At 40.5% G+C, this 19540-nt stretch overlaps 1 protein-coding gene across 2 annotated transcripts; it reads left to right on the top strand.

The window, feature by feature from the left end:
• Window positions 1–2381: 2381 nt before the first annotated feature.
• On the top strand, window positions 2382–18309 carry LOC310783892 (long-chain-fatty-acid--CoA ligase ACSBG2-like). Of its 2 annotated transcripts, none has more exons than XM_083644808.1 (15): window positions 2382–2460; window positions 4195–4272; window positions 4395–4645; window positions 5882–6150; window positions 6661–6749; window positions 7600–7720; window positions 8645–8725; window positions 9336–9485; window positions 13452–13619; window positions 13953–14134; window positions 14637–14870; window positions 15859–16076; window positions 16332–16471; window positions 16560–16803; window positions 18105–18309. In XM_083644808.1, the coding sequence occupies exons 2-15, from the start codon at window positions 4205–4207 to the stop codon at window positions 18188–18190; spliced, it is 2301 nt and encodes a 766-aa protein (XP_083500934.1). In that variant the 5' UTR covers window positions 2382–2460; window positions 4195–4204; the 3' UTR covers window positions 18191–18309. The 2 variants fall into 2 exon arrangements, with proteins under 2 accessions (XP_083500934.1, XP_083500933.1); XM_083644807.1 differs by lacking the exon at window positions 2382–2460 and adding an exon at window positions 3224–3282.
• Window positions 18310–19540: the final 1231 nt, after the last annotated feature.

Genomic DNA, 19540 nt, shown 5'->3' with positions numbered 1-19540 from the left:
TTATTAATAATCTGTATTATTAAATATTTTTCTTGCTTCCAGGTACACCTGTTATTTTATAGGCTATTGAATGTTGAATTATGTCGCCAAAATGACATTCGTTCCAAAGCTAAAGAAAATTACACAGCATTGTTTTCATTTTTATATAAAAAATATATATATCTAGTTCCGAAACATGCTGTGTAAAAACATTAAAATTATATGGACACCTCCCCACAGCAACTGTCTGTTTGCCCCTTTAGAAAAACAAGATTAACAAACCAGGAAGGAACAAACATTTTTGGCACCTGACTATGAAAGTCTGACTTTTCCCCACCTCGGTTTGAGCCCTATTTTAAGACACAATGATGTAGTATGTATTATTTATAGATTATCTTTATGATTCCTGGGTATATGATGTATTGTCCTACTATCTGTTCACTGTTCCATTCACGTGTTCATTCACAACCTTCAGAGCCCCTCTGTGTGGCGATCCGAGCCACAGGCCTCGGGGCAGACATGGTGTGACTGAGTGGTATGATTCAGTGACCTTGGTGCCCGTGATCTAGGTTACTCTGTGTCATTTGAGAAGTGGGTTGAACTTTCCCCTATATTTACTAAAAAAACAGTGTTCACCTCCTTGCCACAGCAATCAGACACACGCTATCAGACACGGCTCAGGAGTAAAGGGGAAATGAGGGTACTATTGCTGACATGTACTAAATAGTAAAAAGTGCAATGTATATGAAATAAACAGGGTGAATGTACAAGATCATAGGGACACTTAGGGACAGGAGTTAAATACAAGTAAAAGCCATTCTCCCTTATTGATTTACTTTATTAAATCTATATAGAGCTGCACATAAAAAAATAATATGAACTACTTTTCCAAATTGCATGAGGCTACAGTTATTTTTTATCAGAGTGAGAGCTGCACAAAATGGACTCCTGCACATGGTATTCTGGTGCCGAGTCTAAACTGAACATTATTTAAAAAATAAATAAATAAAACGTATTGTATTGAAACAGAGCAAATCCTAACCAACCACAGCATATATTTATTTTTATTAAAATCAGAAAAATCTAAAATATTGAAAAATCTATGTATGTATAGGCCTATTGTATTGCAATATTCCGTAAAATAATCACATTACGATTGTCGCTATCTGGCAGTCCTAATCACAAAGGAGGAGATGTAGAAACAGACGAGTTAGAGAAGGATTTTTAATCTTTTGAGTCAAAAAAGTGAGATGTGGATTGTGCAAAAACAGCTGTAACGCAATAGCAGGAAGATGTGCCTAATATTTTGTACATTCAGTGTATATTGCTCACATCTGACACTATTGTCTTGATGTGTCAAGAGAGTTGCACAAGTTTTGTTGAACTGATGAAAAACTATCTTATGGGTCAAAGTCTCATCTAGCCTCATAAACCTGAAGATCTTATCTTTATTGTTCCTTATCACATAAATCTTAAAATTATAATGCCTCATAAGCTACCCAAGTCAAATTAGGATAACTAGGCATCTCGCGCGCTACGTGCTCTTGCCCGCAGCTCAGCTGCTGTGTGGCCTTGCCTGCCCTATTGGCGTATGTCTCCCTCAGTCTCTCCCTCTTCTCTCTCTCCTATGACATCACTGATGATGTCATGAGTGGTTTCTGACATCACTGATGATGTCACAGTGGGATATCAGTGGTTTCTGACATCACTGATGATGTCACAGTGGGATATCAGTGGTTTCTGACATCACTGATGATGTCACAGTGGGATTTATGACATCACTGATGATGGTGAGACACGGGACAGAGAAACAGACAGAGCCCTAGCTCCCATTTATATACTGACTGATGATGATGACTGATGATACATTGTGACATCACAATTGCTGGATTGTAGTGACATCACTGATGATGTGATAGGCATTGTGACATCATCTGTGACATTGTAATTGCTTGAGCGTAACCAAAAACGTGACCACAAAAAAGTTTGCAGAACCCACTTCCTTTTGGATGGTTAGGGTAAATAATAAAACCATTGACATATTCAAGCCACTGCTTCAGAGTTCCATTATGTTTTCATAGCATTTAAATGTTTTGGACAGACAATAATTACTAATGCCAGCAGTTGTCAACAACTAGGATTTCTGTTGATTGTCACCAAGTATAACAAACAAAGCTGGTTTCCACTGGTTGCAGACTTTCTGTCTCAGGTTTCAGGTTCTCCTGCACCTTGAGGAGGTGACCTTTGGTCAAGTTTGCTGGTGGATCTTTAACTGGTCGACTCAGCCGCAACAAGTGTACAGATGATTACATAAGTCCCTGTGGTTCTGGGCAGACCGAGAGGAAGGGCGCTGGTATATCCTCACAGTCCCCTATAGGCTAATCATTTCCCCGGGGGCAACTGCTGCGCACCTGTGCCAGGCAAAGCTTGATTGCAGCTCTTGGCAAGTTGATATCATTCAGCCTTGTTCCCCTGGATAAGGTAGGATACCTTTAAGTGTACGTTTATCTGTCCATGTTCTTTGATATTGAAGTCATAGGAGCGGGAGACCGCTGCTTGCTCACAAGAACGAGACTTGTGAAGTGTGAAATCCCCGGTGTAGAGTGTCAGTTCAGTTTTGATGCGTGACTTATGTTGTTATGATTTGTCATGGTAATTGTATATCAATGTGGTGTGCACCTGTTCCAAGATTGACATGCCAAGTTGCTCGTAGACATCCTTGCCCTTCTAATATTATGACATGTGTGTGCTGACACGTGATGCGAGTAAGGGTCATATTTGCCTGTCATGCTACACTTTATTTGCTGAGTGGACCATTCTTAAACTGCAGAATAAGATAAATGAAAGATCGTGTACGCTTATTTCACTCATTGACTTAAGACCTAAGACAATTATACACCACTATCTAATTTCTAGGATTTAATTGAGAGATATTTGACATAGTTGGAACAAAACTCATACATGTGTTTGAAACAGAGGCTTTAAGATGGAGAAGTCGAGATGTTTGATCACGTGAAGCAGGTTCCTTGTCATCTTTTATTGTTGGGTCAACAGAGACAGAGCCATTCTAAAGCCCCCTCCTCAGCCAAGCCTCCAGTTAAAAGCTAAACAAACACTGACTGACTGCCACAGACGTGAGCTGCCCCGCTCCTGGATCTTAATATCTTTACATACACAGACTCAACATCTATAAGAAATCTGGGAAGGGAATTATTTCCTTTGGGAACTTAGGACTTCTGTTATTTCTGTTCTCTGGGACCATTTGGAGGACTGGAAGCATTGATTTTCTCGTTCTTTTTAAAGGTAATATTTCTGGGTGATATTAAAACGTGAAACTAAATCGTGAATGAGAGTGAAATGTATGTTTTCATGGTGAAGGGTATAATCCTGTGCAAAGACTTTGCCTCCAGCGCATCATGTTGCCACACTGTAGTTTTGTAATTAGGATGAACTTTGCCCCAGAGAAATCTGGAGCAAAGATATATTCCAGAGGTCAGATTGACAGTCTGATTAAGTTACCAGATTTTTTTTTACCTTTTATTGAAGCAGGGTTTCTCATCATTACACTAGTTATGAGTGTCATTTGTTTGTTGTAAATTCATAATTTGTTGCTTTGGCTGCTTGTGGCACAGCTTGGGGTTGAAAGGCTCATGGAAACAATGATCTGAATTGTTTCCACAGTTGCCAGATAGCCACACTAGATGGCATGATTTCACTGCCTGCAGCATAGACACAAGACCACTGGGTTGAGAAAGCTGGAGATTTCAGGCATTTTCGTTGCTGTCTTGACAGTATTTAATGACTTCTGAAAAAGCCATGAAATAGAATACAACGAATACTGATTTATCACCGCATCATTTTCTGTTTCTTAGTGTGATGGTCTTTGTGAAAAGTTCTCAGTGTCTGAGGCAAGTGGATTTAAATAGCCCGGCAGATGGCCCAACACATTCTGGCATAAAGTTCACCGTTTCAACATTTAGAGCACTGTCGTACTGCGGCTATTAGCTTTGGTGGCTATTGACACTGGCTTGTTGCCTGTTGCAATGACCTTTGTGAATGTCTGGGTCATATAAATGACCACAGCAGTGCTGTTTCATAATAGTTGTAGAAAATCTGATCTGTGTGAAGAGACTCTGGTGGAAGAAAGAAACCATTTTTATGCTAACTTCACTTAGCATCCCTCTAATATAGCACGTTTTTCCCCCTCTTTTCAAGCTAATACAAGATGTCTGAGCAAGTGGATTCTGTCATCAGCAATGGGCTCTCCGGCATGGATGGTGATCATACTGAGAGGTATGTACGAGGATGCACATCGCAAAGTAAAAGAGCCGTCGCTTTAACCAAGGACCATGTGACTGTAGAACATTTTTTACATGATTGGATATTAGCTTTCATCCATGCCCTCTCAATTACAGCATCCTTACCCAAAAGGCAAAGACTCTGCTAGACTCCAAACCCCTACAGATTGAGACCCACTCCGACATCCTCGTCAACGGAAAAGACGAGGATGTTCTCTCTGACCCACACATTGGGTCAGAGACCGTTGGAGATGGAGTAACACAGAATTGTGAGCTGACAGAGATTGCAGCCCCGTCCGGCAACACTGAGACAACCAAGCCTCCCACATCCCCCGGACTGGAGGGACCTTCTGGAGAACTTTCATCAGGTAAGAGTCTGAAATGTGATCTGAGGAGAGATAACTGATTTGGATTTGGGGGGGAAATGCCAATAAAAGTGAAGAATCTTCATAATGGACGGATAAAGCATTTTTTTTGTCTTGTTGGTTTGTTAATTGCATTAGTAGCTATGAGGGGCCCGAGTTTTTATCTTCTATGGAAAACTCAGAATACAATGTACTTGACGTGCAAGAACAGGCCAGTGCTATTCAGTATACAAAAACAACATTTACAAGGCACTTTGCAAAGATAAAACAAGAGTACGTAAACGTGTCAATAAAAACAAAGACTGAATGAAAAAAGACAACGAATTTAAGAATCGTTACAAGAAGCCACTTTATAAGTAAGTAATAATAGACTGTGGGGGGGAAACAGGTCAGTTATGTTGCTCAGGGCTCAACCGTGCTGTGCTGTGACTTTAGATCAAAAAGGAAGTTTGGAAATGTGTCTAATTACAGTAGGTCTCTATAAAATATATATAAACTACGGTATATAAAATTGTGGGGTCCAAGTTAGCTTTTTGGAGTTGGACCACCACATGCTTAAAGTAGTGCAAGAGAGATCTACTCAAAGCAGCTCAATGCTACACTTCTCACACTCTGCATGCTCACTTAAGGCCCAAGTGAACCCATTTAGCCAATGTGAGGCATTGGGTTTACATTTAGTGAGTTTTGTAAAGTGCAATAGTATCAAGAATGTATGTGCAGGACAGGTGTGAGCAGGGACACAGCAAAGGTCGTTGCAATGCAGGCTGATGCCAGAAAAGCTTCACAAAATAAAGCAATATATAACAATATATTTCATAATGGATGTTTTTTGACAACAAATACCACACTAATCTGCACTTTCACGCTCCAGATCTCCCTCTAGATTGAATCGGAACTATAGCGAGTTCCTCTGAGCAAACTCGATTGGTAGGTAGCCAGGGAAATTCCAGAGCTTCCAGTTCTGCTTCAGGTAACCTGAAACGGCACGCATCCAGCCCCCTCCCCTATTCTCTCCATAACCTGCAAAGCCTGTTGCTCTCGGAGAGATATAGCCAGCCTGAGTACACACAGATAGATCATGTCTGCAGCTTCATACCTCTCACACCTCACCTGACTCAACCTCTGACTGTCTCCACTTAATGTGTCCTGGTGTTTTTGCGTGCGGTGACTCCTCTGAGCTTTGAACGCTGTCACTAATGGCGGGTAAATGCAACTGCCCGTGTTGTCCTCGGACACCAGAGCCCAAGGCGGTTCCTTTGGCGACGACGACGCTGGCCCCCGCCGACCACCTATGGAGCACCACCAGAGACAAGGCGGTCAAGCTGAGGATGGAGGGTTCCGGCCCGGGGTCGGAGACTCCCGCCACCGTCCATCAGATGTTCCTGGAGGCGGTGGAGACCTCTGGAGATCAGCCGGCCTTGGCCTCCAAGCAGGAGGGCCAGTGGGTCACCGTGACCTGGAGGCAATACTACGAGCAGTGCCGAGCAGCCGCCAAGAGTTTTCTCAAGGTTAGTTCACCCGTTTTATCTTTTGTTTACTCTTGTTCCCTCGTTATGCATGCACAGCGTACACACTTGTCACTCTACGCAAACTATATCGCAATAGAAATAGGACATATTCTACAGTTACAATCCGAATGAAGCAATTATTGGTTCATTAGGGGAATTCATATGCACAGGTGCATTTTGATGTAAGAAACTCTCCACATATAGGCGACTGTAATTCATAGCACATGGGAATTGCCAGCGGCTGTTTACATACTACGACAAAACCTCCTCCTCCCTCGATTCTAATCTCCTCCGTGGGATGAGAATGGGCTCGCTGAAAGCCAACACTTGGGCGTGTGAAATTCTCAAGCTTGTGTTACAGCTCCCGTTTCACTGCCAAGTCCATGTCCCGTGAAGTCGGGGTGGCCCTCGAGGCGTGGTGTGATGTAGGTCAAAAGTAAATGAGGCACTGTGTGTGTCTCATTAAAGTTTCATATTATTCTAAAGAAGTGCATGTCCTCTTTTTTTTAGTTGGGGCTGGAGCGTTACCATGGGGTCGGCATACTGGGATTCAACTCTCCCGAATGGTTTATCTCAGACATCGGCTGCATACTGGCTGGGTAAGGTTACATTTGGGCAAAGTGTCATTGATTCGATAAGATTCCTTGCGGGATTTTACAGTTCACTGTTCACTATTATTTATTCTGACACGGCACACTTCTCTCTCTTTGTATACTACCACTACAGGAAGTGGCTACAGGCTTGACATTTCCTCTTTTAGAAACTATAAGGCCTAGGGAGTCAGCGAAAATGTGTCAGTGTTATTGGGCGTCCAGCTGTCTTCCTCCGATAAATGAATGACACGAAACCTGTGGATGCTCTTATTCAAAAACTCCAATTAACGATGGAGATCCATTTATGCCAATTAACTAAGATGTTGTTCAAATCATGCTTTATGCTAAGTAGATTCTAGATAACACGTGTAATCCACTCTTCAGGGATGTCAGCAGGTTGGCAATCAGCAGTGCACCTCTCTAAAAACAGAACACTATCTAGTCATTTTTGTGTGTGACAAATGTTAGTTTTATTTTACACAAGTTTGTATGTGAACATCAACATCAACTGTCAATAATATAACATGTAGATATACCAGGGCATTAATTGACAGGTAAATAAATAAGACAGAAAGTAATGGAACAATTAAAATATATATATGTAAATAAATAAGACAGAAAGTAATAGAGCAAATAAAATATATATGTTCCCCTCCCCAATAATACATTCATAATTTCATGTTTTAATCACAATAAAGCCGTGTCCATTATGACTAAGACAGTCGACACTGTGTAATTATTAACCAAAGAGTGTTACATTGCAATCTCTTGGCAGGTGAGTAAAGTGCTGGCAGCTGTACAGATTCAAAACCTTGCATTATATCATTATATCCCAACATTTGATTTGTGTCAATAGCGGCTTGGCAGCCGGCATCTACACCACCAACTCCCCCGAGGCATGTCAGTATGTGGCTGCCAACTGCGAGGCCAACGTCCTGGTGGTGGAGAACCACAAACAGCTCGTCAAAATCCTACAGGTCAGGGGTCACGCTCTAGTACTAGTCTCCATCCTTCACATGTCTTATCTGAACATCATGTCAAGACCAGCGGCGCTGATTACTGACATGCAGTGTTGGGGCTAACTCATTACAAAAGTAATATATTACATGTAATATATTACTTTTAGCAGTAACTCAGTAATATAACTTATTACCAATATGATTGGTATGATTGGTATGAATGTAAGACATGAATGGTATGATTGGTATGATTGGTATGAATGTAGACATGAATGATGGTGGTTCGGAGGGGCCGTTGAGCGCCAATGTGTGGCTGCCACGCTTCTGAACCACCGGTACGAATGGTGTGAACGAATAATGATTCTGTGTAAGCGCTTTGAGCCTTGGAAAGGCGCTATATAAATCCAATCATTATTATTATTATTATTATGTCAGTAATATTATAGCAGTTACTCTGTCAAGTAACACAAGTTACAAATTGAGTTAAAAAATAGTGATGCTCCGGCGCGGCAATGTCATTCTGCTACTGCTGTTATTACGGTGAAAGTAATGCAAAAGTAGTGTAATAAGTAATGTGTTACTCTACACAAACAGTAATGTTGTAAAGTAACATATTACTTTCAAATGAAAGTTACTAGTAATATGTAGTGTATTGCATTTTGAAAGTAACTTGCCCAACACTGGTCAGGAGTCACGCTCCTGACCAGTTACTAGTAGTAGTAGTAGTAGTAGTAGTAGTAGTAGTAGTAGTAGTAGTAGTAGTTACTAGTTAGTAGTTACTAGTCTCCTTTTTTTTTGGTTCATGGAATCATCCTTCACATGTCTTATCTGAACATTATGATCAAGACCAGCACAGCTGATTACTGACTTGACTGCATGTTGCACTGACTCACTTGCAGTGTGTGAATCTATTCTCATGGAATTTGTCCTTTGACCCCACAGATTAAAGATCAGCTACCTCATCTGAAAGCCATCGTCCAATATAAAGACGAGCTCCAGACAAAGTTACCAAACCTCTACACAGTATGTTCCCAATGCGATAACCTTGATCACGCAGCACATTATCTTTTTCATGCAACATCAGGTGTCATAGAGAGGCAAAGTGACCGCCTCCTTCCTGCTTCAGCACTGTACCAGAGATTTTTATCCGCCATTTATTTTCGCATAGATATTTTCGTAGAATGCTGATAAAAATAGTTTTACTTGGTCAAACCAAACGGTTCAGCTATATTTAGAATCAGGAGAGACCATAGAACATTTCATTCAGACCCAAACTTAAAAAACTACATCGAAAAAATATTTTCTTTTAATCCACAATTTGTTTTAACGTTTTGGTCATGCGTGAAATGTTACGTCTCCCCTGTTTCTAAATATAGCTGAACCGTTTGGTTTGAACAAGTAAAACTATTTTTTACAAGCATTTTACGAAACGTCTAAGGGAAAATAAATGGCGGATGAAAATCTCTGGTACAGTGCTGAAGCAGGAAGTAGGCGGTCACTTTGCCTCTATTTATTTTCAAAGTGCGTAGATCTGTGATAGTAGATGTGCAACCAGGCTATAACACAGTATATACTTAGACACGGTTTAGTAAGTGATGAAGTAATAAGTCATTGAATCCCTGTGTCTCTGTAGTGGGCAGAGTTCATGAAGCTGGGAGAGGAAGTGCCTGATGAGCGGCTGGACATGGTGATTGGCAGTCTTCGGGCCAATGAGTGCTGCACTCTCATCTACACCTCTGGAACCACCGGCACCCCTAAAGGAGTCATGTTGAGCCACGACAATGTGTGTAACCGGGCCTGCGTTCAATACTTTTCCATCCGCAACTTTCATTGTATAGACTTGAAAATGTATCCTTTCATTTAAACTTTATCTAGCCAGGCAAGTCAGGCGGGGCAGCAAGGCCCTTTGGAGGTAGCAGAGGTTGGGATTTCATCCATTACATTACATTACATTATATTAAGCAGATAAGGTAGTATTAAGAGTTATTAAGAGATTATTAGGAGTTGGTGCAAGAAGTAAGAGGACAACTGATATATGACAGAACAGTACAGGCTGGTTATAGAGTATAGAGTGATATATGACAGAACAGTACAGGCTGGTTATAGAGTATAGAGTGATATATGACAGAACAGTACATGCTGGTTATAGAGTATAGAGTGATATATGACAGAACAGTAAAGGCTGGTTATAGAGTATAGAGTGATATATGACAGAACAGTAAAGACTGGTTATAGAGTATAGAGTGATATATGACAGAACAGTACAGGCTATAGAGTGATATATGACAGAACAGTAAAGGCTGGTTATAGAGTATAGAGTGATATATGACAGAACAGTAAAGACTGGTTATAGAGTATAGAGTGATATATGACAGAACAGTAAAGGCTGGTTATAGAGTATAGAGTGATATATGACAGAACAGTAAAGACTGGTTATAGAGTATAGAGTGATATATGACAGAACAGTAAAGGCTGGTTATAGAGTATAGAGTGATATATGACAGAACAGTAAAGACTGGTTATAGAGTATAGAGTGATGTATGACAGAACAGTAAAGGCTGGTTATAGAGTATAGAGTGATATATGACAGAACAGTAAAGACTGGTTATAGAGTATAGAGTGATATATGACAGAACAGTAAATGCTGGTTATAGAGTATAGAGTGATATATGACACAACAGTACAGGCTGGCTATAGAGTGATATATGACAGAACAGTACAGGCTGGCTATAGAGTGATATATGACAGAACAGTAAATGCTGCTTATAGAGTATAGAGTGATATATGACAGAACAGTAAAGACTGGTTATAGAGTATAGAGTGATATATGACAGAACAGTAAATGCTGGTTATAGAGTATAGAGTGATATATGACAGAACAGTAAAGGCTGGTTATAGAGTATAGAGTGATATATGACAGAACAGTAAATGCTGGTTATAGAGTATAGAGTGATATATGACAGAACAGTAAAGGCTGGTTATAGAGTATAGAGTGATATATGACAGAACAGTACAGGCTATAGAGTGATATATGACAGAACAGTAAAGGCTGGTTATAGAGTATAGAGTGATATATGACAGAACAGTAAAGACTGGTTATAGAGTATAGAGTGATATATGACAGAACAGTAAATGCTGGTTATAGAGTATAGAGTGATATATGACAGAACAGTAAATGCTGGTTATAGAGTATAGAGTGATATATGACAGAACAGTAAAGACTGGTTATAGAGTATAGAGTGATATATGACAGAACAGTAAAGGCTGGTTATAGAGTATAGAGTGATATATGACAGAACAGTAAAGACTGGTTATAGAGTATAGAGTGATGTATGACAGAACAGTAAAGGCTGGTTATAGAGTATAGAGTGATATATGACAGAACAGTAAAGACTGGTTATAGAGTATAGAGTGATATATGACAGAACAGTAAATGCTGGTTATAGAGTATAGAGTGATATATGACACAACAGTACAGGCTGGCTATAGAGTGATATATGACAGAACAGTACAGGCTGGCTATAGAGTGATATATGACAGAACAGTAAATGCTGCTTATAGAGTATAGAGTGATATATGACAGAACAGTAAAGACTGGTTATAGAGTATAGAGTGATATATGACAGAACAGTAAATGCTGGTTATAGAGTATAGAGTGATATATGACAGAACAGTAAAGGCTGGTTATAGAGTATAGAGTGATATATGACAGAACAGTAAATGCTGGTTATAGAGTATAGAGTGATATATGACAGAACAGTAAAGGCTGGTTATAGAGTATAGAGTGATATATGACAGAACAGTACAGGCTATAGAGTGATATATGACAGAACAGTAAAGGCTGGTTATAGAGTATAGAGTGATATATGACAGAACAGTAAAGACTGGTTATAGAGTATAGAGTGATATATGACAGAACAGTAAATGCTGGTTATAGAGTATAGAGTGATATATGACAGAACAGTAAAGGCTGGTAAGAGTGATATATGACAGAACAGTAAATGCTGGTTATAGGGTATAGAGTGATATATATGACAGAACAGTAAAGGCTAGTTATAGAGTATAGAGTGATATATATGACAGAACAGTAAATGCTGGTTATAGAGTATAGAGTGATATATATGACAGAACAGTAAAGGCTGGTTATAGAGTGATATATATGACAGAACAGTAAATGCTGGTTATAGAGTATAGAGTGATATATATGACAGAACAGTAAAGGCTAGTTATAGAGTGATATATATGACAGAACAGTAAATGCTGGTTATAGAGTATAGAGTGATATATATGACAGAACAGTAAAGGCTGGTTATAGAGTGATATATATGACAGAACAGTAAATGCTGGTTATAGAGTATAGAGTGATATATATGACAGAACAGTAAAGGCTGGTTATAGAGTATAGAGTGATATATATGACAGAACAGTAAATGCTGGTTATAGAGTATAGAGTGATATATATGACAGAACAGTAAAGGCTAGTTATAGAGTGATATATATGACAGAACAGTAAATGCTGGTTATAGAGTATAGAGTGATATATATGACAGAACAGTAAAGGCTGGTTATAGAGTGATATATATGACAGAACAGTAAATGCTGGTTATAGAGTATAGAGTGATATATATGACAGAACAGTAAAGGCTGGTTATAGAGTGATATATATGACAGAACAGTAAATGCTGGTTATAGAGTATAGAGTGATATATATGACAGAACAGTAAAGGCTAGTTATAGAGTATAGAGTGATATATATGACAGAACAGTAAATGCTGGTTATAGAGTATAGAGTGATAATTATGACAGAACAGTAAAGGCTGGTTATAGAGTATAGAGTGATATATGACAGAACAGTAAATGCTGGTTATAGAGTATAGAGTGATATATATGACAGAACAGTAAATGCTGGTTATAGAGTATAGAGTGATATATATGACAGAACAGTAAATGCTGGTTATAGAGTATAGAGTGATATATATGACAGAACAGTAAAGGCTGGTTATAGAGTGATATATATGACAGAACAGTAAATGCTGGTTATAGAGTATAGAGTGATATATATGACAGAACAGTAAATGCTGGTTATAGAGTGATATATATGACAGAACAGTAAATGCTGGTTATAGAGTGATATATGACAGAACAGTAAATGCTGGTTATAGAGTGATATATATGACAGAACAGTAAATGCTGGTTATAGAGTGATATATGACAGAACAGTAATTGCTGGTTATAGAGTATAGAGTGATATATATGACAGAACAGTAAAGGCTAGTTATAGAGTGTGGCAGTATCTATTGCACAATGAAGAAAGAGCAGGTTTCAGAAAAAATGTATGTAATGCAGTCTGCCATCAATCATCCTTGATGGATGATTTTGAGATAAAAACCACCAAGATTCAGTATCTCTTTTTATGGCATTCTATTCTATACACCTTTATCTAAACCATGATTTAAGATTATGGAGGGAGTCATTTCGGGCCAATCGGAGATTGCATCATAAGCGTTTTTTAACAGCTTCCAATGGAGTGTGCCGTTACATAAATGGGAATCAGAGTACACCCCAGGACAAATACTTGCGGAACTCCACTCGTGATAGGCAGGGAGTGCTATAATAGATGCTTCAGGTTAATAAATTGCATTCTATCAGGCAGGTAGATGGAAAGCCGGGCTAGGAATATTGCATTACAAAATTCATCCTACATTTTGTCTAATTTCTGATGACTCGTCTCCTACTCTTTAACGTGCAGATCACCTGGACGGCCAATGCGGCGGGTGTCATGACAGAATTGGTCTACGGCGAGGAAGTGGTGGTCAGTTACCTGCCGCTCAGCCACGTGGCCGCCCAGATCTACGACATGTGGCTCTGCATGAAGTTTGCAGGGACCACCCACTTTGCTGAGCCAGATGCCCTCAAGGTCAGGATGCCTTCTACACACTTTACGCCTTGCTTCACCGAACCAATGACTTGCCGACACTCACGTTGAAAGCTACAGTAGGTAGCTGGTCAATGTTGCTGCATGTCTTATAGATTTACGATGGTATAGTCTGACGTTTTCTATGGTAGACCTACTCATTTGTGTGGTAATTTATCATTCTGTTAAACTCTGGATTGGGCCTCTTTATGGATGCTTATCTGGGATTATGGCACAAGGAATAGTACCATCATATCCTGTGTATTGATAAATGCTTACTACACAGTACACAATTGGATACTCAACCTACTGTACTATATAACTCAAATTTCCCAGGGTTCCTTGGGGACAACTTTGAAAGAAGTGCGGCCAACTGCTTTCCTGGGCGTTCCACGCGTGTGGGAGAAGATGCAGGAGAAGATGAAAGCTATAGGTGCCAAGTCATCTCCAATGAGGAAGAGAGTGGCAGACTGGGCGAAGTCCATCGGACTGCAGTACAACTACAGTGCCATGAACCAGTGAGTCGGCAGCAAAGATCTTGGGCAGAATTCGGAAAAAACAACAACAACACATTTGCATAATTGCATAAATTAACAATTTCATCCATACAGTGCAGTGTTATACTGTGCCTATTACAATTACTGTGTGATTATTACAGTCTGTGTGGGCAATGTGCCGTGTAATTACTATATAATACTCAGCATGTGCAGCATGTCCAAATGACCTATTGAATCATTCGCTATCTTCAGCTGTTACCCTGACCTTCACTGCTCAAAACAAATGGTAACCGGAGTAATTACCATGTTAGTAGGTAATTCATTACTCCTGTTTTGAGTAGAATTCCTCAGCCATTGGCATGCTGCTCCTCCCTGATCTCATCAATGATCTTATCAATGACGGCGCCATTGCTAGATTTTGAAGTTTTTTTGTTGTTGAACAATTTAAATTCCATTGCCAATATCAGTGTCAGAAATCTCATCCCCCGGCCGGGTGTGTGTGTGTGTGTGTTGTGCGTGACAGGGAGCACGCTGTGCCCTGGGGCTTCATGCTGGCCAACAATCTGGTCTTCAAGAAAGTCCGTGCCGCGATGGGCCTGGACCGCTGCAGGGGCTGCTACACGGGCGCCGCCCCCATCACCAAGGAGACCCTGGAGTACTTCATGAGCCTGAACATGCCTCTGCTGGAGCTCTACGGCATGAGCGAGAGCTCCGCCCCGCACACCATCTCCACGGGCAACAGCTACCGCATCATGAGGTCAGCCGCATGCAAAGCATTGTGGGACATGCCCCGATTATGTGTGCTGGCAGTCTGCCGCCGATTCATGTCGTGTGTCGTTAAATGTGGATGTTTTCTAAAACGATGAAGACAATTATCGTATGTGTGTGTGCGTGCATGTGCATCGGAGGAGAAAGATCAAGTTAAAGAAAGAAGTTCAAATCTGTAGATTCCCGCACACTGTCTTCACTTACAAGGGTTTAGTTTCAAGACACAAAGGTCACTTGACTGAACAAATGTTGTGTCTTGAAATGAAACCCTTCGTAGAACTTGGAGTCTACATATTGAGGGCTGAGAAGAACTACAGTAGATGGGCGTAAGTGATTTTGGACCAACTTTACAGGAGAGCCACAAAAATACCCTTGTCTTGACTTTGTTTCTTAATATTTAATATGAAAACTTCATAAACATGTGGATGACAATACTTTAATGAACAATATTTTGACATTCATTGAAAAAACAATCACTCTTTATTGTATTGGTGGGGGGGATAAGGATTTGAATAAATCATGTGAACACACTGAACTATTTGGTGCCAAAGGGCGCAACAGGGTGGACCCTGGGACAAAATGGGGGTCCGTGGTCTAATTTGTGTCAGTCCTTGACGTGAAAAAGTTGGAGAATGCAATAGTGCAGTAGAGAAGAGCGTCCCTAGTGGAGAGATCCTGGTGATTCACCCCATTTACACACTGGTGTCTGGAATGTGCACTTGTGAATCAAGTAAAATTGTACAAATAGCAACGATCGGGCGCTCCATCCAGAGAAAAGCGGACACACCAACATCAGATCTGTTGCCTCTCTTGCCAATTTGGTATTCTTTAGTATAAACGATCACAGACTGACCAAGTGTATGTTTATAGATGAGTGTGTTCTGTGCAGTTTACGGAGTTCCACAGAGTCATCCCTCGCTGCCATTTGAAACACTCTTACTGGACACGTTACTGACTTTTGTCTTTTGTCTGCCTAGCTGTGGAAAGGTGATGGCAGGCTGCAAGACAAAGCTGGACAATCCCGACAAGGACGGGAACGGAGAGATCTGTTTCTGGGGACGACATGTCTTCATGGGCTACCTGAACCAGCCTGAGAAAACAGAAGAGGCTCTGGACCAAGACGGCTGGCTGCGCTCCGGGGACGTGGGGAGACACGACCAGTACAACTTCCTGTTCATCACAGGAAGGATCAAGGGTAGGCTGTGCTCGGGAGTCTCCGCGTGTGTTTGTAGCCTGACAAATGGAAGAAGAAGAAAAAATCTAGATTGTGCAGTTTACCTAAAATGCCCCAAGAATCGCACTTCAAGAAACCAAAAAACAACCAAAAAAGCCGCCAGAAACTGAACCGCAGCGAGGCGGAATATGGAAAAACAAAATGCATAAATGACAAGTGAAAATACAATGTGATGAGTTGAAGCTCTGAGTTTGAAAGTTGTTGTCTTTTGGACAGAGCTCATCATCACAGCCGGTGGAGAGAACATCCCCCCGGTCCCCCTCGAGGACGCCGTGAAGGCAGAGACGGCCATCATCAGCAACGCCATGCTGCTCGGAGACAAGCTCAAGTTCCTCTCCATGCTGCTCACTCTCAAAGTAGCTGCACTTTTGCACCTGTGTGTCGCCACAACTACTAAATAAGTCAGCAGCTATAGCTTATAATGACCCTTCTCTCTTTCCATAGTGTGTTGTGGATAACAACGGCGAGCCCACGGACGAGCTGAGCCCCGAGGCCGTGGAATTCTGCCAGCAGCATGGCGTCGCGGCGACCAAGGTCTCGGAGATAGTAGCCAATAAGGACTCACCAATCCACAAAGCCATTCAGGAAGGCATGGAGCGCGTCAACGCCAGAGCGACCTCCAACGCCCAGAAGATCCAAAAGTTCGTCATCCTGGATCAGGACTTCTCGATAACTGGAGGAGAACTGGGTGAGTCGGTTCAGTTCACTTTTTTTTGCAAGCTCACTTAAAACAGACAGAGAGAGAGAGAGAGAGAGAGAGAGAGAGAGAGAGAGAGAGAGAGAGACAAAGGTTCAAATAAACCACAAGACTTAAAACATTTCAAACACAAGCAAATAAAACAGCCTGCCATCAAATTAAATAAAACCATAAAATACCATCTGAGTCACCGGAGAGGATGTCGCTGTTTCAGTTGGTATTGAAACAATAACAAATGTTTATAATGGACGAAATGATTACTAGTAAATATTTAACGTACATCAGACACGGCTTTGTATTGCGACAGTGCTGCATGCCGGGCAACATTCCTGGCTGTTCGGCACTTATTTTGAGCTTGTGACCGCGCTGCTGCACGTCAGGCAACATTCCTGCTTGTCTGACACTCGTTTTCATCACCCGCCAATGATTAGGGCTTGTCACACTGCATAATCTTAGCCCAGGGCTGACCTTAGGTAACCCTGAAAACTAAAGTCAGGGTTAACCCTGCTGCGGAGCAGGGCCAGCTAGCCCTGGGCTAAAGTCTGGGGTCAGCCCACTTTGGAATTGGAAGCATTCTTGCCCCAGGCTAACAGCTGCTTTAGCCTGGGGCTACGTGCAGTGTGAAAAGCACAACTGAATCTCTTGCTGTTGGACATTTGATCCCAAGCGTCTGTATACCAGTGTTGGGCAAGTTACTTTCAAAATGTGATATACTACATATTACTAGTTACTTTCATTTGAAAGTAATACGTTACTTTACAATATTACTGTGTGTAGAGTAACTCGTTACTTATTACACTACTTTTGCATTACTTTCACTGTAATAACAGCAGCAGCAGAATGACATTGCCACCCCGGAACATCCCAAAAAATAATTTAAACCGTCTTGAAGTTAGTGTAAACAATCCAAAATTCTAAATGTTATCCTTTTCCTTTATTATTGTCATCTATAGTGGTTATTTGCATAAAAACACAGTTTGATTAGGAATTTATTTTAAATACGTGCTTTGATTTAAAAAAAAAATACTCAATTTGTAACTTGAGTTACTTTAAAAAGTAACTGGTATAATACTACTTAAATCCTATTGCTAATAAGTTATATTACTGAGTTACTGCTAAAAGTAATATATTACATGTAATATGTTACTTTTATAATGAGTTACCCCAACACTGCTGTATACAGTAGCTCAAATGTGGAGCTGTTGTTTTCCCCACCCAGCAGAAAGAACATTTGAACTTTTTAGAATACGATTGATTGAATTAACCACTTTTTTCCTTCTCTGCCTTTGCAGGACCCACCATGAAGCTGAGGAGGCCGGTTGTTGTGAAGATGTACCAGGAGAAAATAAATCAGATGTATGGAATAGAAAACCAGTAGAATGTACTACAGAAGGATGGTACAACAACAAAGAAAACCAGTAGAATGTACTACAGAAGGATGGTACAACAACAAAGAAAACCAGTAGAATGTACTACAGAAGGATCGTAAAACAACAAAGAACTTAGCGTCATGAGAGACTTGGGCCCAGTGTATGAACATTGCATTGTGCCCATCCTCATATTCAGAAATGTATAAACTCCTGAAAGTCAAAAAGACGTTTATTATTGAGCCACCTAATCAGGGAAAAAGTCTTGATTGTAGTTGTATTTAATGGCTAAGAGGGTATGTGTGTTGTTGTTCTTGTTGTTGTTGTTTTCTCTTTTAACGTGTCAAGTTTTCCTGAAACTGGAGAGAAATCCCGTTGGTGTTTGATATTTAAGCTGTTGTAAATAAGCGTTCATGCTAGCAGTGCACTTTTTGTAAAGAAACCACCTCATCATAGCCAAATCTTGCCATCTACAGGATGCACAGATGAATTGTACCATCACAGTGCTCAAACTGTGTTCACCAGCAGGGTGGGAAAACCAACCACCAGCCAACTGCTGGTCAATTTTGGCTGTGCCTGGTAGGTTTGGATATGATATCAGTAATGTTGGAAGGTCGCCAATAATCATTAAGAGGGTCTTTCTCTGTTCTAAAATCATATGTGCTGGTCAAACAATGAAAGTAACCATGAGCCACTGTGGTCACTGAGCAGAAAACCTTCTTGACCTGGTCATAAACCTCTTGTTTTATTTTTGAATCGGCAGTATCTTTGTAAGATTTTGCCGCAGTAAATATTGTCCTCCTGTGAGGTTCCAGATTAAATCTCTATAGATCTTGCAAAGCTGCAGACACCGCTTCTAATGATTGGAGGCGATGTTTGAATAAGTATTGGTATTATGTATTCATAATATGTAATAATTAAGAGTAATAGTTTTGATTTCTCCAATCATATAAGCATGTGCAAATGTACATTGGCATTTTTACCTAGTACTTCTCCATGTACAGTTTGAGAAATATTGGAAAGGTTTATTTTGTGATGCATGTTGTATCAAAATTGTCAATAAAAACAATAATTTGAGCACAAATGCTTAAACCTCTCATGTTTAACTTCAAATTCAGCGTGGTAAATTGTGACTTTGATATCTGAAACTATCCCTGTAGTTGTGGGCTACACCATGAATACAAGGGATATGACCAGAGACGTTTAATAGATAAAGATGCCCCACTCCAGGCTTCACCAATAATATGAATTTGTACTCTTCTGGTCTCCTAAATGGGCGTGGTCATCAGTTTGTGATTGGCTGTCTGTCAATGGTATGAAACTTCATTGGCTGACTAGTCTCCTAAGTGGACGTGGCACAG

Source organism: Poromitra crassiceps (genome assembly GCF_964638095.1).
Source record: "Poromitra crassiceps genome assembly, chromosome: 10".
NCBI classification, from domain to species: Eukaryota; Metazoa; Chordata; class Actinopteri; order Beryciformes; family Melamphaidae; genus Poromitra; species Poromitra crassiceps.
This window is presented reverse-complemented; position numbering and strand designations above follow the sequence as displayed.

Coding starts and splice junctions, on each gene's coding strand:
- LOC310783892 (XM_083644808.1), top strand. CDS start 4,205: ATGTCTGAGCAAGTGGATTCTGTCATCAGCAATGGGCTCTCCGGCATG. Junction 4,273..4,394: donor GATGGTGATCATACTGAGAG/GTATGTACGAGG, acceptor TCTCAATTACAG/CATCCTTACCCAAAAGGCAA. Junction 7,721..8,644: donor AGCTCGTCAAAATCCTACAG/GTCAGGGGTCAC, acceptor TTGACCCCACAG/ATTAAAGATCAGCTACCTCA.